Source organism: Schistocerca cancellata, chromosome 1 (genome assembly GCF_023864275.1).
Source record: "Schistocerca cancellata isolate TAMUIC-IGC-003103 chromosome 1, iqSchCanc2.1, whole genome shotgun sequence".
Lineage (NCBI taxonomy): Eukaryota > Metazoa > Arthropoda > Insecta > Orthoptera > Acrididae > Schistocerca > Schistocerca cancellata.
In genome coordinates this window covers 63,801,244-63,824,305 of record NC_064626.1, presented here as the reverse complement: position 1 = coordinate 63,824,305, position 23,062 = coordinate 63,801,244, and the positions used below count along the sequence as shown (strand labels likewise).

At 41.1% G+C, this 23,062-nt stretch overlaps 1 protein-coding gene across 2 annotated transcripts in view; it reads left to right on the top strand.

Annotated features, from left to right (window-relative positions):
- Nucleotides 1-23,062, top strand: part of LOC126164949 (anaphase-promoting complex subunit 1) — a 361,025-nt gene that overhangs the window by 210,297 nt on the left and 127,666 nt on the right. For both annotated transcript variants that reach the window (XM_049920281.1, XM_049920280.1), the window contains exons 22-25: nt 3,982-4,161; nt 16,066-16,248; nt 16,337-16,463; nt 16,541-16,765. In XM_049920281.1, coding sequence (XP_049776238.1) covers nt 3,982-4,161; nt 16,066-16,248; nt 16,337-16,463; nt 16,541-16,765 — 715 coding nt within the window. The remainder of the gene's footprint in view (nt 1-3,981; nt 4,162-16,065; nt 16,249-16,336; nt 16,464-16,540; nt 16,766-23,062) is intronic.

Here is a 23,062-nt window from a genome sequence, read left to right as displayed (position 1 = left end):
AATCACCACAGTTAGCTACAATCCTTACAACTAACGCGAGTGTCTGTGTCTGCTAAGATCTCTTTGAAACTAGATTTTAGTTATCCTCATAGTAAATAACAGTGGACTTCAGGTCAAATGAATTTGCATACCAGAGAATAGGACAGTGTTGTCTGATCTTGTGTCCAGGAAATGTAGCACATTTTCGCTGAAATGGTGGAGTGCTTCGTCGTGCTGAAAATTCTCATATTGTGAACAGGTCACAGTAATACACGAGAAAAGAAATAGAAGTAATCTGCTGAATTATAGACTCAGATTATTGACATCAGTTCACAGTAAAATTTTGGAACATAAATTGTATTTGTACATTATGATGCTATGAAGAAAACAGTCAATTGACACATAGTAAGCATGGTTTAAATAATTATCATTCTTGGGGAACACAACTGGCCCTTTATTCACATGAAGCATTGAGTGCTCTCGGCAAGGGATCTCAAGTCAATTACATATTTCTAGGGAGTTTTGATACTGTTTCTCATAAGCAACTTCTAATCAGACTGTGTGCCTCTGGAGTATTATCTCCATTGTGCGAGTGGGTTTGTGATTTCAGCGATCTGGGAGTGAGAAGAGAGAAGCGTGCTGTCTGGTGGAGCACGTGGGGACTGGAAGGTAGAAGCCAGCAGGACAAAGCCATCAGATGCAGCATTGGGAAGCTGTGTCTGTGTGGGGGGGGGGGGGGGGGGGAGGAGAGACTGGTGGATGGATGTGTTGAGTAGCATGCAATGAGGGTGAGGGGACATGAATTGGTAGGAGATGATAGGACAGAGGGGGCAAAAACTGTTGGATGGAGCATGTGGGGACAGTATGTTATCATAGGTTGAGGGCGGGAAAATTTCAGGAGTGGAGAATTTGTTATAAGGATAACTCCCATCTGCACAGTTCAGAAAAGCTGGTGGTGGAGGGAAGGATCCAGATGGCCCAGGTTGTGATGCAGGCATTGAAATGGTGTTTATTAAGTTCAGCTGCATGTTGTTCTTGGCCACAGTTTGGCAGTGGCCATTGGTAATTACCAAGAATCATCGCCTATCAAATACACGGGCCCCTAATGTTGTCTATCTTATGTGCAACTGGATGTCGACCACTCGACTCTGGTGGTACGAATTATGGTAAATGTTTAGGACATCGTTCATTGTGTACATGGACATATACTCCTTTAGCAATAGTTCCTTGGCAGGTGTCTTTCTCTTAAAGATCAACACTGGCGGCAGTTTTGTCCCATTAACACAACAGGATAAAATGACTGTGTAATGAGTCTTTTCATGACCTGAGGTTTTAACAGTAACACTTTTTGTGCCCTTGAAATCCGCTTTTATATTTGCTGTGTTTCCCATTGGGAGATGCTTGATAAGAAATTATAAGACACAGGTAAATAAGAACAAGGGTTTATTACAACTGCAGTAGAGAGATTTAATAACAAAGGAAAACTCTTGCAATAAAAAAAGAAAATAACACAGCTTCTCAGACACTTAACAGGCATACGACTGGAACACACCATGAACAAATGTAATGGTGCGTGAAAACTGTGCCACTGATTATCCCTAAAGATGGAGGTTGAGCGTTAGACGTAGTTGGCTGGCAGGTATACCTTTGGATATCGCTGGAAAGGTGCAGTTCCCACTGCAGTGGCTTCCAATCAGACTCTTAATGGATTGGCCTCTAAAAACCGGCACATGAATTGGCCCAGAGCTCCGGTTGTGCAAACTGCCGATGTATTGACTTGCGCCACCATATATAGTCAGGACAAGGAGGAATTCGTGCTGATCCAGTTCCACATAAGTAATATGGTGGAGGAAATAGGCCCATGGCACAGAGGACCTCTGTTGGTGCTTGTCCTGCCATCTATCGTTCTTGTTATGATCAACACAGTCAGGGAGGCAATGCCTTGTATATATGCAAACCTGTTATGTTTCATTGTCCGAGGGGTTGCCAACTCCTTTAGACAAAAGGTGGGTACATGGCAGTATTAGATGGCACATTTCAACAATTGTTCGTTGTACTCGGCTGGCATCTTCTGTGATAGTTTGTCCTTGTTCCGCGTACCAAGCCAATATCTTTTCATAAGTTGTGAACAACATTTGTTAGTGGATATTGCATTCACTTAATGAATGACCATTTTCAAAGAAACTGAAATTCCCACATGTCAGTTCTCTAAAATCCAAGTATTGATTTTTGCTTCAGGTTGTGGCCATGTAAGAGTTCCGCTTCTCACATTATGTTTACTGCGAGGTGCTTTCTTTAACACTTTAGAGACCAAGCCAAGCAAAGCTCGGGCTGCAATTTTGTTAAGAAGTCACACCCAAGTATAAGTCGAGCTGCAATTTTCTTGATGTGCGAGCCATCTCTCTCTTGAAAGCTGGACTCATTTCATTTGAGAACAATGTATGGCCATCTTGTGTCCTGCCCTTTGACTGGTGCTGCCTTCTGTTATCAGTTTATAGAATTATTTCAAAAGAAACATTAGCATACGTGACAGCTGCTGTCATGAATGGTTGAGCCAGTATGATTGCACTGATTTAATTTTGTTTTTGTGTTTGTTAGGTTTTGCAATTTGTTTTAATTCTGCTACAAATATGTCACATTTCTTGAGTGAGCAAGAAATTTTGGAAGCTAAAGATGAAGAAATTGATTAAAAACTCAACTTGCACTTTTTTCTTGGGAATATAATTATGTCATCATTACTTTAAAATTTGTAATCTATCGAGCAATTAAAGTAAATATGAAGAATTAATCTTGAAGCTTGGCCCTTTTTTAGTGTGTATTACTCTTGAAGATACACAATCACTTATTTGCCAGTAACACTTTAAAAAATGGCATAAATGGGTGGCAGGTTTCTTAGGCCTAGTATTCTTCTAAGTGGCCAGTCTCCAAAGCATTAAAACATCTTCCTAATCCAGCCAAGGACTTATCTTTTTTCAGTTGGAGGTTACCTGAAATGTCTTTGTGCATCCCTGGTTCCATGTCCTTTAGCATGTGTAGTCGTGCGCAGCTTAAATGCAGTGGCATAACAACGCTTTTCTGCCACAGTTTTTAAATAAAACTACCATATAGATCTCCATACGAAACACTAGTAAAACTGAAGCTTTAACGAACAACATAAAAACCATTAACAATATTGCACGTGTATCCACTGAACTCTATACAACAGGCATCCACTGAACTCTATACAACAGAAATGTTCAAAATTCACAAGGAATCTAATGGTGAATGTGCTTCAAGCCAAAACATAGAAATTTTGAAGAAATGGAGCTTACAGGTACATACCTTAAATTGCTACTGGTACCTTAGACGCATCTGATTTTTGGGTCTATTTTTGAAGCAAAAAAGTATATCTTGTATGCCGGCAAATTTGGATAGACAGTGCACCAAATCTGTAAGGGACAGTCAGATTTATCTGGAGTTAACAGGAGATAGTATGGAAGCTGTGCTACGCTGCTAAATGTCAATTACGCTGAAACTGGTGAATTTCAACGAAGGAAAATTTGCAATTGTTGGATACACAGCATTAAACAAGAAAAATGGAGCTATGGTAATTTATAGGATCGGATCTCTTTCTCATTGGGCTCTGTGTTGGAATATCTTATCAGTTTGTGTAATTACAACAAAACAGGCATAGGATTTACAACCTTGAGCACTTCTGTTGAATCTTTGTGTGGCTATTATAATGTCATGAGTTCTTTGCTGTGTTGATGCTGTAATCATTAAGTTTTTCAGAGATGACATACTCTGCAAGTATTTTCGTGCTTTTATCACATAGCTTAGCTATATACTGTAGCATTCTAAAGTGCTGTTCCATGTAGTCTCTTGTTTATTGCTTCTAGCTTGTCTGTAGTGAATTCACATCATGAGTTTTTTCTGATTTGTGTCCCCATGTTGAAGAATCAAGATGTATAAATTTACCCTAGTCTGTTAACTTTGTCTTTGTAACATGTTGTTTTCTTTTAGGCACTATGGATGTTGCGACAACAAAGATGATGAGTGTCCATATGGAAGCACTACTGCCGCCAACATCAATTGAATTAGATATTCAGCAAAATATTCAAGTAGCAGCGTTGCTTGGAATAGGTCTACTGTATGAAGGCACAGCACACCGTCGCATGGCTGAGGTGCTACTTTCAGAAATAGGTACTTTTATATTGATTTATAGCTTTGTGCGTATTTTATATTAATATAAGTGTGTGTGTGTGTGTGTGTGTTTTAGTAAAAGATATAAGAGGGTCAATGAAAAGACAAGGCCTAGTAGAAATCCTTGGATAACACAAGATATATTGAATTTAATGGATGAAAGGAGAAAATATAAATATGTGGTAAATGAAGTAGGCGAAAGGTAGTACCAAAGTCTAAAAAATAAGATTGACAGGAAGTGTGAGATGGCTGAGCAGGAATGGCAATAGAACAAACATTAAGACTTAGAAGCACTTATCATGGGGGGAAAGATAGATACTCTCTATAGGAAAATTAAAGAGACCTTTGGAGAAAAGAGAAGCTGCTGTATGAATATCAAGAGCTCAGATGGAGAACCAGTCCTAAAAAAATGAAGGGAAAGCTGAAAGGTGGGAGGGTCTATACAAGAGAGATGTATTCGAGGCCAGTGTTATAGAAAAGAAAGAGAACATAGAAGAAACTGAGATGGGAGATACGATACTGCAAGAAGTATTTCTACATCTACATCTACATCCATACTCTGCAAGCCACCTGACGGTGTGTGGCGGAGGGTACCTTCAGTACCTCTATCGGTTCTCCCTTCTATTCCAGTCTCGTATTGTTCGTGGAAAGAAGGATTGTCGGTATGCCTCTGTGTGGGCTCTAATCTCTCTGATTTTATCCTCATGGTCTCTTCGCGAGATATACGTAGGAGGGAGCAATATACTGCTTGACTCTTCGGTGAAGGTATGTTCTCGAAACTTTGACAAAAGCCCGTACCGAGCTACTGAGCGTCTCTCCTGCAGAGTCTTCCACTGGAGTTTATCTATCATCTCCGTAACGCTTTCGCGATTATTAAATGATCCTGTAACGAAGCGCGCTGCTCTCCGTTGGATCTTCTCTATGTCTTGTATCAACCCTGTCTGGTACGGATCCCACACTGCTGAGCAGTATTCAAGCAGTGGGCGAACAAGCGTACTGTAACCTACTTCCTTTGTTTTCGGATTGCATTTCCTTAGGATTCTTCCAATGAATCTCAGTCTGGCATCTGCTTTACCGACAATCAACATTATATGATCATTCCATTTTAAATCACTCCTAATGCGTACTCCCAGATAATTTATGGTATTAACTGCTTCCAGTTGCTGACCTGCTATTTTGTAGCTAAATGATAAAGGATCTATCTTTCTGTGTATTCGCAGCACATTACACTTGTCTACATTGAGATTCAGTTGCCATTCCCTGCACCATGCGTCAATTCGCTGCAGATCCTCCTGCATTTCAGTACAATTTTCCATTGTTACAACCTCTCGATACACCACAGCATCATCTGCAAAAAGCCTCAGTGAACTTCCGATGTCATCCACCAGGTCATTTATGTATATTGTGAATAGCAACGGTCCTATGACACTCCCCTGCGGCACACCTGAAATTACTCTTACTTCGGAAGACTTCTCTCCATTGAGAATAACATGCTGCGTCCTGTTATCTAGGAACTCCTCAATCCAATCACACAATTGGTCTGATAGTCCATATGCTCTTACTTTGTTCAATAAACGACTGTGGGGAACTGTATCGAACGCCTTGCGGAAGTCAAGAAACACGGCATCTACCTGTGAACCCGTGTCTATGGCCCTCTGAGTCACGTGGACGAATAGCGCGAGCTGGGTTTCACATGACCGTCTTTTTCGAAACCCATGCTGATTCCTACAGAGTAGATTTCTAGTCTCCAGAAAAGTCATTATACTCGAACACAATACGTGTTCCAAAATTCTACAACTGATCGACGTTAGAGATATAGGTCTATAGTTCTGCACATCTGTTCGACGTCCCTTCTTGAAAAGAAGGATGACCTGTGCCCTTTTCCAATCCTTTGGAACGCTACGCTCTTCTAGAGACCTACGGTACACCGCTGCAAGAAGGGGGGCAAGTTCCTTCGCGTACTCTGTGTAAAATTGAACTGGTATCCCATCAGGTCCAGAGGCCTTTCCTCTTTTGAGCGATTTTAATTGTTTCTCTATCCCTCTGTCGTCTATTTCGATATCTACCATTTTGTCATCTGTGCGACAATCTAGAGAAGGAACTACAGTGCAATCTTCCTCTGTGAAACAACTTTGGAAAAAGACATTTAGTATTTCGGCCTTTAGTCTGTCATCTTCTGTTTCAGTACCATTTTGGTCACAGAGTGTCTGGACATTTTGTTTTGATCGACCTACCGCTTTGACATAAGACCAAAATTTCTTAGGATTTTCTGCCAAGTCAGTACATAGAACTTTACTTTCGAATTCATTGAACGCCTCTCGCATAGCTCTCTTCACACTACATTTCGCTTCGCGTAATTTTTGTTTGTCTGCAAGGCTTTGGCTATGTTTATGTTTGCTGTGAAGTTCCCTTTGCTTCCGCAGCAGTTTTCTAACTCGGTTGTTGAACCACGGTGGCTCTTTTCCATCTCTTACGATCTTGCTTGGCACATACTCATCTAAGGCATATTGTACGATGGTTTTGAACTTTGTCCACTGATCCTCAACACTATCAGTACTTGAGACAAAACTTTTGTGTTGAGCCAACAGGTACTCTGAAATCTGCTTTTTGTCACTTTTTCTAAACAGAAAAACCTTCCTACCCTTTTTAATATTCCTATTTACGGCTGAAATCATCGATGCCGTAACCGCTTTATGATCACTGATTCCCTGTTCTGCGTTAACTTTTTCAAATAGTTCGGGTCTGTTTGTCACCAGAAGGTCTAATATGTTATCGCCACGAGTCGGTTCTCTGTTTAACTGCTCAAGGTAGTTTTCAGATAAAGCACTTAAAAAAATTTCACTGGATTCTTTGTCCCTGCCACCCGTTATGAACGTCTGAGTCTCCCAGTCTATATCCGGCAAATTAAAATCTCCACCCAGAACTATAACATGGTGGGGAAATCTATTCGAAGTATTTTCCAAATTATCCTTCAGGTGCTCAGCCACAACAGCTGCTGAGCCAGGGGGCCTATAGAGACATCCAATTACCATGTCTGAGCCTGCTTTAACCGCGACCTTCACCCAAATCATTTCACATTTCGGATCTCCGTCAATTTCCTTCGATACTATTGCACTTCTTACCGCTATAAACACGCCTCCCCCTTCACTGTTCAGCCTGTCTCTGCAGTATACATTCCAATCTGAGTTTAGGATTTCGTTACTGTTTACGTCTGGTTTCAGCCAACTTTCTGTCCCTAGTACTATATGGGCGTTGTGATCGTTTATTAATGAGAGCAGTTCTGGGACCTTTCTATAGACGCTCCTGCAGTTTACTATTAGCACATTAATATTGTTATTCCCTGTTGCATTTTGCCTACTTCTACCTTGCCGCGTCTCAGGAGGCGTCTTGTCGGGCCTAGGGAGGGGATTCTCTAACCTAAAAAACCCCCATGTGCACTCCACACGTACTCCGCTACCCTTGTAGCCGCTTCCGGCGTGTAGTGCACGCCTGACCTATTCAGGGGGACCCTACATTTCTCCACCCGATAGCGGAGGTCGAGAAATTTGCACCCCAGATCTCCGCAGAATCGTCTGAGCCTCTGGTTTAAGCCTTCCACTCGGCTCCAAACCAGAGGACCGCGATCGGTTCTGGGAACGATACTACAAATAGTTAGCTCTGATTCCACCCCGCGAGCGAGGCTTTCCGCCTTCACCAATTCCGCCAACCGCCTGTACGAACTGAGGATGACCTCTGAACCCGGACGGCAGGAGTCATTGGTGCCGACATGAGCAACAATTTGCAGTCGGGTGCACCCAGTGCTCTCTATCGCCGCCGGTAGGGCCTCCTCCACATCTCGGATGAGACCCCCCGGCAAGCAGACAGAGTGAACACTGGCCTTCTTCCCCGACCTTCTCGCTATTTCCCTAAGGGGCTCCATCACCCGCCTAACGTTGGAGCTCCCAATAACTAATAAACCCCTCCCCCCGTGTGCCTGCTCGGACCTTGCTGAAGGCGCAGCCACATGTCCCCTCACAGGCAGAGCGGGCGATGCCACACGGCCAGCCTCCACATTGACCTTCCGCCTCGTGCGCCGCGAACGCCGCTGAACCCACCACTCCCCTTGGGGAGAGGGTGGCCCAACCGCGCCCGGTACCCGCGAAGATGTCTCGACAGCAGGGACAGTGGGTGAAGCATGTAACACCTGGGGTGTACCTTGCGACGCACCAGACTCCCCACTGCCGCCACACTCCGAGGCAGCAGCCTGCAGACGGCTGACCGCGGCCACCAACACGCTCAGCTGTTCGCGAACAGTGGCCAGCTCCTTCTGCGTCCGTACACAGCAGTCACACATCCTATCCATCCTAAGGAAACAATTTACTGAAGGGAGTTAATCAACCTTTAACTAGACTGCTAATTCACTAAAGGCGGCTGCTTATTCACTAAACTGTGGTTGCTAGCCAATTCTTGTAGAAAACAATGAAAATAGCACTACCTGTCTCTGGGCTGTATTGAAAACAAACTCTAGCACTACTGGCACTATAGTTGACTACAGGGACTCTCTCTTACTGTATTCAAAACAAACACGAAATCTATGGAACACTATTAAGAGCACTCGAAAAATAAAGCTTCCTAAAAGCAAATACACACGGAAGAAGAAGTGACAAGTAAGAAAAATACAGTTAATACTTAAATTAAGGTAGCTCGCTGCACAGCAGACGTGAAGCAGGCGGTAGTTACGACGACACTGACACTGACTATGGCTGACTAAAGGGACTCTCTCTGACTGTATTCAAAACAAACACGAAATCTATGGAACACTATTAAGAGCACTCGAAAAATAAAGCTTCCTAAAAGCAAATACACACGGAAGAAGAAGTGACAAGTAAGAAAAATACAGTTAATACTTAAGGTAGCTCGCTGCACAGCAGACGTGAAGCAGACGGCAGTTACGACGACACTGACACTACTGGACACTGAAAGACTCAAGTTGAAACAAGGCCCCAGAAGTGGACAACATTCTGTCACAGCTACTGATAACCTTGGGAGAGCCACCATAAAACTCTTCCATTTGGTGTGCAAGATATGTGACACAGTGAGACAGGTGAAATACCCCCAGGCTGCAAGACAGTATAATAATTCCAATTCCAATTAAAGCAGTTGCTGACAGGTGTGAATGTTACCAAACTATCAGTTTAACAAATCATGATTGCAAAATATTAGCACAGATTCTTTACAGAAGAATGGAAAAACTGGTTGAAGCTGACCGTGGGGAAGGTCAGTTTGGATTCTGGAGGAATGCAGGAACATGTGAGGCCGTACTGACCCTTTGACTTCCTTTAGAAGATATTTTAGAAAAGGTAAACCTACATTTATAGCATTTGTAGACTCCAAGAAAGCTTTTGAAAGTGTTGACTGAAATAGTCATTGAAATTCTGAAGGTAGCAGGGGTAAGAAACAGGGAGTGAAAGGCTATTTATAACTTCTACATAAACCAGATGGAAGTCAATAGAGTTGAGGTGAATGAAAGGGAAGCAGTTGTTGGAGAAGGAAGTGAGTGACACAGTGTTATAGCCTGTTGCTGATGCTTTTCAGTCTGTACATTGAGCAAGCAGTAAAGGAGACCAAAGAAAAATTTGGAGTAGTAATTAAAGTTGAGGGATAAGAAATAAAAACTTTGAGGTTTGCTGATGACATTGTAACTCTGTCAGAGACAGCAAAGGACTTAGAGCAGTTTGAACCGAATGGGCAATTTTTTGAAAGGAAAATACAAAATGAACAAAGTAGTAGATGAATTTTGCTATTTGAGCTGCAAAATAACTGATGATGGCCAAAGTAGAAAGGATGTAAAATGTAGACTGGATGGCAAGAAATGCGTTTCTGAGGAAGAGAAATTTCTCAGGAGTGTAGCCACTGAGCTGCTCCCAACGCAATTTCCACGACTGGAAGCAGTCTTGTTGGATCATTCGAAGTGCCGTCTGCGAATTTTCTTTTATCTCATCTGTCATTGCAAATATTCATTCTTTCATTGGGGTTTTCAACTTGGGAAATAAAAAAAGTTCACAGGGGCCAGATCTGGAGAGTACAGAGGATGAGGCACAAATGATTTTATATTTTGTGCAGTAGTCATGCATCAACAGGGAAGAATGTGTGACTGCAATACCGTGATGCAGGAGCCATGAATAGTCTCACACACAGTGTGAAAAATGCAAGTTCACCTATTATTCACACAGAGTATATACACCAGTTCTTCATATACAAGCATCAGGTACTTTGCTGGTTTTATTGAAAAAGACACATTGAATTTATTCGAAGAACAGAATGATTCTTGGATATAAAAGTAAAGCAATAGTCAGTGTGGAGGCTGCATTGAAAACCACAGTTATATTCTAGATGATAAATCTTTCTCCCTCTAGCCTGTGAACTGACTTATCAAGCCAATTGTGCATGGACCTACAATTTAGTATTGAATCCAAGTCAATGTGCTGTTGTACATTTTTTAGGTACACAAACCAATGCCAAAAGTGAAAGTATCAGAAGATGACAGGAAAATAATAATAACAATAATAGTTCAAAGACCATATGGAAATGGAAATGAGCACTTGACATCATTGGCCGGGATGCCCCTTATGGGGCAGGTCCGGCCGCCTATGTGCAAGTCTTATTATATTCGATGCCACATTGGGTAACCTGCTTGCTGGATGGGGATGAAATGATGATGAAGACAACACAGCACCCAGTCCCTGAGCAGAGAAAATCCCCAACCCAGCCGGGAATCGAACCCAGGCCCGTAGGACGGCAATCCGTCACACTGACCACTCAGCTATCGGGGCAGAAGAGAATCACAGTGCGAACTATTGGAGTGGATGGTTTGGGTCTTGCATCAGTTCACAAACATAAATAGAACAGAACACTGACATTAAATATTTTACTTGTTCTGGAACTTCGGTTGTGGTGACAGATTGATCCATACTGTACCCCAATGTCCTGGTTAGGTTGAAATGTGATTGTTTACTTATGAGGTGACAGAGCCCAAAAATGTGATGTCACAAGAGTAACCATAATTATTGTTATGGTGAATATACATTTTGGTTTTTCAGTGAGTGGTTTACATTAACCATTTCCATTATGTCATGGCTCAAAGCAGACAAATGGTGTCTGGCCATTCACTATTTCCTTTGGATTTATAGTGTAACACCTGCACACTGAACCAACCTTACGATATGACGAAACAGAAACCTAGCACTTATCTAGTATCATGAGCTTACTTTGTGACATTTGAAAGCCAATTTGTCATAGTATTGTATGAGAATATGCTTAGTCATTTATTTATGTAATAAATTCTGTATTGAAATTAAGTTTTAAGGTCATTTATACAGCATGTCAAAAAAAGTGAAACAACGAGAATGGGAAGAGGTCACAAAATGAAACTTCATGTAAGAGAGGGCATGTGATGCTATTGTAGTGATTGCAAAACTGAGTCAAATTTACAAAGAACTGGGCAGTAAGAGCCCACTTATCAAGATGATTCTGCAACCCTTCTGTCCTGAATGCATGAACTGTTTCTGTTTGGAAGGGTGTCATAAGGCAACTGTATCCTCTTGTGAGGCAAGCTAGCCCACAACTATTATAATGGATATTCTGAATACTAGCATTGGGACAGAGTTGACGCCTGAGCTGAACACAATGTTCTATCAAGGACTGATCTGAAGATCTTGCTGGTTATGGGAATACTTCAACATCATGGAGACAGTTCACGGCGATGTCCCACGTGTGGATGAGCATTGTCACTCTCCTGTTGAAAAGTGGCTCCACAATACTGCCATATAAGAGGTAATACACGACAACGTAGGATGTGCTGTCAGAATACCCTTAGTCACTACCAGCCGTGACCTGAAATAGTACCCAGTGGCTCCCCATACCATAATGCCAGGAGTAACAATGCTTTGCTTCTCCAGAACAATCGAAGAATGGGACCTCACCACCGGTCACCTCCATACTTGTTGATTTTGAGAAAAAAATATTTTTAATTGTTTAAACCAAATATTTTAAAGCTGCAAGATGCAATGCAATAAAAATGCTTATACTCACTAATGCTGTTCATCCAGGATAGTGCAGAACCACAATGCATTGCTGAGCACAATACAATGCCATTCATCAAGAATCTGTGGTTCCCAGTCCTGGCACCACTCCATGGTGTCAACATCAGCCTATGCACGAGATGGTAATCTCCCAGTCCGGCTGCTGCTAGTTTCTGGCGAACGGTGTGGAGTGACATAGTAAGTTATAGAGAGTCCGTTACAGAGAGTCTTCTTGGATGGCAAATGCAGATGTGAAGGAATTGCAGTGTGCTTGGGCACTATATGGAGATCGTCAGCTTGTGGCGGTCAAATGCGTGTGGCCAGAACCTTGGCTTGGAGTTCTGATGAAGTCAAATATCAGGCCACTGTCACATCCTAATTCCTCACAAATCTGTATTTTGCATGATTTGACCATGAGGCCAAATTGAGACCCACTTTCAAACTTTGTCACATGCTGATAAAGCTGCCTCGCATGAGTAATCGGCATCTCCGTACCCTTTACTTGACATCTGACACTGTTCTTGCCCCTTATGTACCCTACCAGGCCTGATAACAACACTAAAAGCAAACTGCAGTAATGCACTCTGGTGACCATTCTGCTTGTCACAGAGAATTGCCGCTCTAATTATTTATGTACCCACTGATGGTATGTATGTTTACGGAGTTACATTGACATCTGACCATGGCTTCCAGGTTTTTAACTTTTTTGGACAGGCAGTGTATAAATCAGTTCACCAATTACATTAATACTGTAGAACATCCACCGTTTGTGTTTTTTCATTTAATAATATTTGATAATCCAATAACATTAGAAGTATATATTGCAAAATAGCTTTACTGTTTTATGTTATATAATCATAACATTGAGTAATCTCTGCACTGTTACAGAACATTCTGAAGTATGTCTCTCAGATATATGAGTATACTGTCTGTCCAGATAGTAAACGTTGTTTGTAAAAAGAGGGCAGGTGCCAATAAATATGTCACCACACCATGAGCTTAATAAGTCAAGTTTGCAAAATTATTAACACTGATGATGTATATAAGAATAAAGTGACTGATATATGGAGAAATGTTGGAACAGCCAGGACAACACCAACCCTAGAACTTATTGTAGTAGATAGATTGAAGAAACACAAATCTACATGTATGGCGTTTTTAGATTTAGGAGAAGATTTTGGCAATATTGAGTGGAATATGTTTATTGGAATTCCAAATTTATGAGAGATAAAATACAGGTAGTGAAAGATTATCCGCAATTCACAGAAACCACACGGAAGTCGCATGAGTTGAAGGACATGAGAGAGAGGCTGTAATTGAGAAGGGACTGAGATAAGGTTGCAGGCTGTTACTCTTGTTATTGTCTGTACACAGTGAGAAATTTAGGAAGAGTATTAAAGTTTAGGGATAAGAAATAAACACTGTAAGATTCAGCAAGAGATTGCAAAATTCTTCGATGACCGGTTGAATGGAAAGGATAGTGTGTTGAAAAGAAGTTGTAAGATGAATATCAATAAAAGCAGAAAGATGTTAATTGAGTGTAGTTGATTTAAATCTGATATTGAAGTAGAGATGACATAAAATCAGACTGGAAATAGCTAAGACAAGTTTTTCTGAAAATGAGATATGTATTGATACCTAATATAAATTTATGTGTTAGGTAGGCTTTTCCGAAACTGTTTGTTTGGAGTGCAGCATTATATGGAAGTGAGATACGGGTGATAAAACAGCACAGGCGGGAGGAGACTAGAAGCTTTCAAAATGTGAGTTACAGAAGAATGCTGAGGATTAGATGGATAGATGGGGAACTTAGTGAATATGTACTGAATTGGATTGGAAAGAAAATAGCTGTTCAGCACCACCTGACTATAACTGTTTGTTCACAGAAGTGATTACTTGTGACTATGAGAAGAAGTGATTATGAACATAGTTACATGATTAATCTCTGTATGGGCAGTGTTATGGAAGCGCGTTCATAAAGAGGTGACAATGGGCGACTATTAACTGATCCACTTGGAATGAAATTAGTCGCTTATAGTTGCTTGTTGCTAGTACCCATCTGCTGCAGTCACTTGTTATGGATGTAGATTGTGAAAAATGATTAGTATAGTGAGCTTTAGCACTTTCAGTTTGTGGTTGCTATTGTAATTCCACAATATACTGCTAACCTTTTTTTAGCAACCACAAAATTTTACACATTTAACAGTCAAATTAGCAAAATCTGTGTTGACCTGAATACATGTTGGAAGCATTTGCCACTTACCATTTTTGATACTGTAGATAGACTCAGTAACTTACTGTATCTTTGAAAGGCGTTTATCAAAGTGCTGCTTTTGATGGCCAAAGTTGTGATGCAGAAAATGGCCATGTTAGATATTTTAAGAGGATATACTTCATCATGTATTAATCATAGAACTTTTGGGGCCTGTTCTTGAAGTCCTCATGATGATGCTGGATATCTCCCATAGATGTTTTTAAACTAGTTCTGGTTTACTCCACACTTAGAATTTCCTTTACCAGTTTGCATCACACTCCTTGTCAGGTTTGGATTGTCCAAAAAGTAATTCATATCTACAGAATCCTCACTCACTGCAGTGTTTTGATCAACTGCCTACAGACACCAGTCACAAACTGAGAGCTGTGTGAAGTCACTTACAGCAGATTATCCCATTCATTGTACAATTCAGGTCACATACAATCATGTCCTCCCATAGTCTGGCGTCAGCAGCCAGAGACAGTGAACGTGTGTGTGTGAGTTGTGCTTTTTTGAATACGTGTGTGTTTTCTACTCGAGAAGAAGACCTTTCAGCCAGAAGCTCCAATGTCTCATGTACGGCAAGTACCAGTCTATCCTTTTCATAAGGTTGTCTTTATTCCATCCCGGATTTTCTGTCGTTTGATTATTTTCATAGTAACTTATTCAAATTGACGAGCAACTTAAGAGAATGGAGAAGTTGACAGGAAACATCCAAAAACAGCAATAACAATGTAGATCAAATTTGGGGGAATGGCAATAAGATATTGTTCTTCCTTCAGTATTTTCAAGTAATGCACGTGTCATTTTCTCTGCTATAGTGAACAAAAGATAAAGGAAGCAGGGTGGGTCATTACATCATAACTGAGCTCTCTCACATTTGGTGTGTTTGGTTGTCTAGTGTTACTTGCTATCAGTGATGTGGCTGCTCTCATTTTTTCTTCTGAAATCTCTATCAGATTGCTGCAGAGATTGAATGCTCACCAGAGGAGATGGACATTGAGAGCCGATAGACAGCACTGTGGCTGTGTTGCATGCACATTGAGAGTGGGGCACCATCTCACCACAGGAGTGCACTGGCTGGTATTTAGGCAGCCGAAGCACAAACCCAGTCAGTTCAGTGCTCATGCTTGGTACCCCCGATTAATCTTTGCTGTACTAGAACTGTTGGATAGCTACCTTGTGTCTCACATGATTACTCTCTCTGCTTGCATCTTGGATTTGTCTCTATGCTGTTCTTGATCTTGCTGTCATCGTTGTGGCAACTGATTTTTTCAGTGCCTCAGTGTCGTAATGTTTTTGTCGTTATCATGGTGTGTTTTCTAGTCCGTTGTCTGTCTGTTGCATATTACTCTCTGTACTGTTGGTATGGGTTACTCATCTGTAGGCAGCTCTCCCACCTGGCAGCCCCCTTCGATTCCGCATTCACCAATGTGTGCACCAATATCCTGAAATTAAGTGAAACTTTGGAATGCCTGGAGCAGGTCACCTTCTTGTCATTATGGCATCTTTAGTTACACGCCTATGATGGCACCCTCAGATCATGGGCCAATACCCAACCAGTGGTAGCTCATTTGTTCTTCTTTACAGGACGGCCACCTGGTCCGGAAATGGAGAATAGTGATGATCGTGAGTCCTACTCTTTGGCAGCTGGCTTGGCTTTGGGGCTTGTTGTACTGTGCCAGGGGCAAGAACTAGATGGCCTCAATGACCTTGCTATACCAGACAGGCTACACCATTATATGGTGGGTGGACATCGCCGGCCCCTTACAGGTCTGTTCTTTAATTTGGCGTGCTCTCTGGGATACTAACAGCTAATTTTGTGTGTTCCTATTAACAAAAATCAGTGTGCTTGATTTAGGCTCCCAAAAAGAAAAGTATAAATCTCCAAGCTACCAGATTCGTGAAGGTGATGCTGTTAACATTGATGTCACAAGTCCAGGTGCCACCTTAGCTTTGGGAATGATGTTTTTCAACACTGGAAACAGGTCTGTGGAGAACAAATATTTTTCTAAAAAAATATATACTCACAAACCATGGCTTATGTATTTGTGTTTAATTTCAGGGCAGTTGCAGATTGGATGAAAGCTCCAGATACACAGTACCTCCTTGATTTCGTGCGCCCAGATTTCCTATTACTTAGAATTGTGTCTCGGTCACTTATATTGTGGGATTCAATACTGCCTACTGAAGAATGGGTGGAATCAAATGTTCCTCAGAATATTCGGCCGTGTTGTTTAGTAAAACCACCAAGCATTCTACCTCAGAATATTGATTATGAAACAATGAAGTAAGTATATCATCTTCTAGAGTCTGATTGTTTTAGTGGCAATTTCTTCTACCAACATGTGACCTACATGCTGGCTTCTATACTACATTAAGTATAGACTGTGGTTTCAGTAAATGTAACCTTCAGTGTTGCTATTCCTAAATCACATCAAGCAAATATAGTATGATTTGTGTAACAACACAATCACCAGTTTCCTTCCTCATCCTAGTCCATCTCCGGCAGTGCTTTGTCTCTGACAACCTTGGTGTTGACGTGATGTTGATCTGTAACATACTTTCCTTCAGTTTTGTTGCCTGTATCCTGATATTTACTGTAGAATACCATTGGCATTACAAGTTCCTTCCTACCATGTTGTGGTAGTCCAGAGCTCTCTTGGAATTAATAAATGTTAGAATAATTATGTGCATATCATTTGTGGCTAAAGGTCTCTTGAGTTTCTGCTGCACAGGGAACATCCAATATTAAATTCTACAATATATAACTACAAAGATACAGTATTACTGGCAGTATTTACCTTTAGCAGGCAAAATTCCAGCACTGCCTATTTAAACATTTAAAAGTAAAAACACTTGTAATAGTTTTTGGAACTATTAGTTCAGGGAGGAAAGAGGGCATACTGGTGAAGATTATAAAGTAACAGTGGGAAACTCCCCAGGATGAGAGGGGCCTACCTGTTATAAAGATGAGAGAAAATCTCAAATTCATTTTGTCATCGCAACTGAAGGTCAGCTATTCTGTCTCTTTGTAATTTTAATGCCTGCAAGGATTCAGAAACAACATTTACGATGTCCCATGTTCTGCTTTGTAACACAATGAACAGGTTTTGTATCATTGCAGTGATAAGCAAATAAGGGAGGAGTTTTGAGAATGGAAGGTTGTAAGGGAAACAAAGCTCATGGTACAGTTTTCTATTTTTATATTAATGGTTGCGAGTAAAAATTACAGTGCATATCAAAATGAGGGCACTTGCAATAAGTCGGATATTGTGGCTGTCAGCTGTGATCTGTCACCAGCAAGAGCAAATCTGTTTATGGAGGCTTTTGAATATACAGTAATTTTTTCTACCAACATGTGCTCTACATGCTGGTTTCTTACTGTAGAAAACACATTTAATTATATCAAAAGAAGAATTCACTTGCGAAAAATGTAAAATTACGAGTGGGATTCACTGGGCAGTACTTACCTGGAGACAGTTGAATTACAGTCCTGTCAGTAAATGCATGTACAAGTGAAAGGAAAAAAAAACTATTCATAAGATATGGAACTGTCAGGTCCTTCCCCAGGGGGGAAAGAGGGTTTGGTTTTGTAAGATAGGAAAGGAGGGGTGGGTCAGTCAGACCTTAGGTTGAGAGGGATGGAAAGAGCCCACCATTTGCACAGTCAGTGATGTTCCTGTAGAAGTGTGGGTCTCTCTCAACCTGGAATTTGAGAGACTATTTGAAACTATCCCTTTTTCATCATTATCTCCCCTTGTAATTGGACAACAAATTTGTTATTTGGTCACAGGGAGGAGCTAAACTACATGACTTCCACCAGCATTTAGACCAGCAGCATTGTAATACATGATATAAAGAACAGTGTGCTGGCCTTTCATGAATGAAGAAGTCTACAGAACATATGATGACACTCCTGGGCACAGTGTGTTTAAGAAGGCCATTGTATTGGTAATACCTGAACACCTTGTCTCACTGTTGTGTAAATGAGAAGGTTTGGTGGTCCAAATGTAACTACGCGAGCACACTGAATGAGTGATGCATGAAGTTTGAGAAGATGAACTACAGAAGCTGTTAAACAATGACAGGTCAGCTGGATATAAAAATAACATCATCTAATAAATTTTGAAAACACGGGGTTATGTGAAGAGCAAGAAAGAGGAAGAACAGTTGCAAGTGACCCAGTTACAGTCCATGCAGTGTTTGACTAACAGGACAAGAAATATTCTGTGCAGAGGGGGTATCAGGTTAGATTACAAGCTAAAGTATCCCATGTTGCTATTGTTGTTGTTGTTGTGGTCTTCAGTCCTGAGACTGGTTTGATGCAGCTCTCCATTCTACTCTATCCTGTGCAAGCTTCTTCATCTCTCAGTACCTAATGCAACCTACATCCTTCTGAATCTGCTTAGTGTATACATCTCTCGGTCTCCCCCTACGATTTTTACCCTCCACGCTGCCCTCCAATACTAAATTGGTGATCCCTTGATGCCTCAGAACATGTCCTATCAACCGATCCCTTCTTCTGGTCAAGTTGTGCCACGAACTTCTCTTCTCCCCAATTCTATTCAATACTTCCTCATTAGTTATGTGATCTACCAATCTAATCTTCAGCATTCGTCTATAGCACCACATTTCGAAAGCTTCTATTCTCTTCTTGTCCAAACTATTTACCGTCCAGGTTTCACTTCCATACATGGCTACACTTCATACAAATACTTTCAGAAATGACTTCCTGACACTTAAATCTATACTCGATGTTAACAAATTTCTCTTCTTCAGAAACGCTTTCCTTGCCATTGCCAGTCTACATTTTATATCCTCTCTATTTCGACCATCATCAGTTATTTTGCTCCCCAAATAGCAAAACTCCTTTACTACTTTAAGTGTCTCATTTCCTAATCTAATACCCTCAACATCACCCGACTTAATTCGACTACATTCCATTATCCTCGTTTTGCTTTTGTTGATGTTCATCTTATATCCTCCCTTCAAGACACTATCCATTCCGTTCAACTGCTCTTCCAAGTCCTTTGCTGTCTCTGACAGAATTACAGTGTCATCAGCGAACCTCAAAGTTTTTATTTCTTCTCCATTGATTTTAATACCTACTCCGAATTTTTCTTTTGTTTCCTTTACTGCTTGCTCAGTATACAGATTGAATAACATCGGGGAGAGGCTACAACCCTGTCTTACTCCCTTCCCAACCATTGCTCCCCTTTCATGCCCCTCGACTCTTATAACTGCCATCTGGTTTCTGTACAAATTGTAAATAGCCTTTCGCTCCCTGTATTTTACCCCTGCCACCTTTAGAATTTGAAAGAGAGTATTCCAGTCAACATTGTCAAAAGCTTTCTCTAAGTCTACAAATGCTAGAAACGTAGGTTTGCCTTTCCTTAATCTAGCTTCAAAAATAAGTCGTAGGGTCAGTATTGCCTCACGTGTTCCAGTATTTCTACGGAATCCAAACTGATCTTCCCCGAGGTCGGCTTCTACTAGTTTTTCCATTCGTCTGCAAAGAATTCATGTTAGTATTTTGCAGCTGTGGCTTATTAAACTGATTGTTCGGTAATTTTCACATCTGTCAACACCTGCTTCTTTGGGATTGGAATTATTATATTCTTCTTGAAGTCTGAGGGTATTTCGCCTGTTTCATACATCTTGCCCACCAGATGGTAGAGTTTTGTCAGGACTGACTCTCCCAAGGCTGTCTGTAGTTCCAATGGAATGTTGTCTACTCTGGGGGCCTTGTTTCGACTCAGGTCTTTCAGTGCTCTGTCAAACTCTTCACGCAGTATCGTATCTCTCATTTCATCTTCATCTACATCCTCTTCCATTTCCATAATATTGTCCTCAAGTACATCGCCCTTGTATAGACCCTCTATATACTCCTTCCACCTTTCTGCTTTCCCTTCTTTGCTTAGAACTGGGTTTCCATCTGAGCTCTTGATGTTCATACAAGTGGTTCTCTTATCTCCAAAGGTCTCTTTAATTTTCCTGTAGGCAGTATCTATCTTACCCCTAGTGAGATAAGCCTCTACATCCTTACATTTGTCCTCTAGCCATCCCTGCTTAGCCATTTTGCACTTCCTGTCTATCTCATTTTTGAGACGTCTGTATTCCTTTTTGCCTGCTTCATTTACTGCATTTTTATATTTTCTCCTTTCATCAATTAAATTCAATATTTCTTCTGTTACCCAAGGATTTCTACTAGCCCTCGTCTTTTTAGCTACTTGATCCTCTGCTGCCTTCACTACTTCATTCCTCAGAGCTACCCATTCTTCTTCTACTGTATTTCTTTCCCCCATTCCTGTCAATTGTTCCCTTATGCTCTCCCTGAAACTCTGTACAACCTCTGGTTGTTTCAGTTTATCCAGGTCCCATTTCCTTAAATTCCCACCTTTTTGCAGTTTCTTCAGTTTTAATCTACAGTTCATAACCAATAGATTGTGGTCAGAGTCCACATCTGCCCCTGGAAATGTCTTACAATTTAAAACCTGGTCCCTAAATCTCTGTCTTACCATTATATAATTTATATGATACCTTTTAGTATCTCCAGGGTTCTTCCATGTATACAACCTTCTATCATGATTCTTAAACCAAGTGTTAGCTATGATTAAGTTGTGCTCTGTGCAAAATTCTACCAGCCGGCTTCCTCTTTCATTTCTTAACCCCAATCCATATTCACCTACTACGTTTCCTTCTATCCCTTTTCCTACACTCGAATTCCAGTCACCCATGACTATTAAATTTTCGTCTCCCTTCACTATCTGAATAATTTCTTTTATTTCATCATACATTTCTTCAATTTCTTCATCACCTGCAGAGCTAGTTGGCATATAAACTTGTACTACTGTAGTAGGTGTGGGCTTTGTATCTATCTTGGCCACAATAATGTGTTCACTATGCTGTTTGTAGTAGCTTACCCTCATTCCTATTTTCCTATTCATTATTAAAGCTACTCTTGCATTACCCCTATTTGACTTTGTGTTTATAACCCTGTAGTCACCTGACCAAAAGTCTTGTTCCTCCTGCCACCGAACTTCACTAATTCCAACTATATCTAACTTTAACCTATCCATTTCCCTTTTTAAATTTTCTAACCTACCTGCCCGATTAAGGGATCTGACATTCCACGCTCCGATCCGTAGAGCGCCAGTTTTCTTTCTCCTGATAACGACATCCTCTTGAGTAGTCCCCGCCCGGAGATCCGAATGGGGGACTATTTTACCTCCGGAATATTTTACCCAAGAGGACGCCATCATCACTTAATCATACAGTAGAGCTGCATGCCCTCGGGAAAAATTACGGCCGTAGTTTTCCCTTGGTTTCAGCCGTTCGCAGTACCAGCACAGCAAGGCCGATTTGGTTATTGTTACAAGGCCAGATCAGTCAATCATCCAGACTGTTGCCCTCGCAACTACTGAAAAGGCTGCTGCCCCTCTTCAGGAACCACACGTTTGTCTGGCCTCTCAACAGATACTCCTCCGTTGTGGTTGTACCTACGGTATGGCTATCTGTATCGCTGAGGCACGCAAGCCTCCCCACCAACGGCAAGGTCTTTGGTTCATGCTATAAAGATGAAATTAACATGTTTCTCATACCAAGTGTGTACGAGTTCGATTATGAATGTTGACTTGTCTCTGTTAGTGAGGGAAGAGACAGTACTAATGAAACTACTTTCATCCAACCATTACTGTGGGTTATCTGATTGCTCTGGAAAAAGGTCCATCAAACTAGAACATGTGGAAATATAAGTTCCTTTTATTACATAAATGAATAAAAAATTATCTTAATGGTGACACATTTCTTTGCCACAGGACTACTTGATAATTGTCACTGACTATGAAAGCATCACATGATGCACTAATTACTAAATTGTTCTTTTGACGTAAAATGTTTGACATTATAACAGTACAAGTTCATCTGAAACTTTAACAAACACTATGATGCTGACTGCTGTAGATGAAGTCTAATTCTGGTTGACTTCTTGTATGCTTGAATCTGTACTGACATCAGCATGAGGACACTCCTATGCTGAGAGGGGAGGCATGGTCTTCAGGACCGTGTCTGATTCATTGTTGTGGTTTGCAGCAAGCCCTCCCTAATGTCTGTAGCATTGATTCGCATTGACGACTTTGGTGTGGCACCACCATCTCTGGGTGATACAACAATTAACGCATTTGTACCAGAAAATGAGTACTGCACACAGTTTGGTCAGCATAACAGATTAAAAGTGACAGAACATTGAGACAGTTGTAGCACATTCATACAATAGGACAAGACCTTGATTTAGCCAACCAGCCACTTGCCACCAAGAGGAAGATAAAATAGGCTATCAAGACAGCAAAGCAAATGACCAACTTGAACTGCATGAACAGCTATAAACCCTTGTTGTCCTGATTGTCTCCCTTTGATCCTGTCATTCAGTGAAAACATTGTCTGCCAAGACACCCCTGCCATTTGACAACTGCTGAGGTGTCTTGAAAGGAGGATATAAGATGAACATCAACAAAAGCAAAATGAGGATAATGGAATGTAGTCTAATTAAGTCGGGCGATGCTGAGGGAATTAGATTAGGAAATGA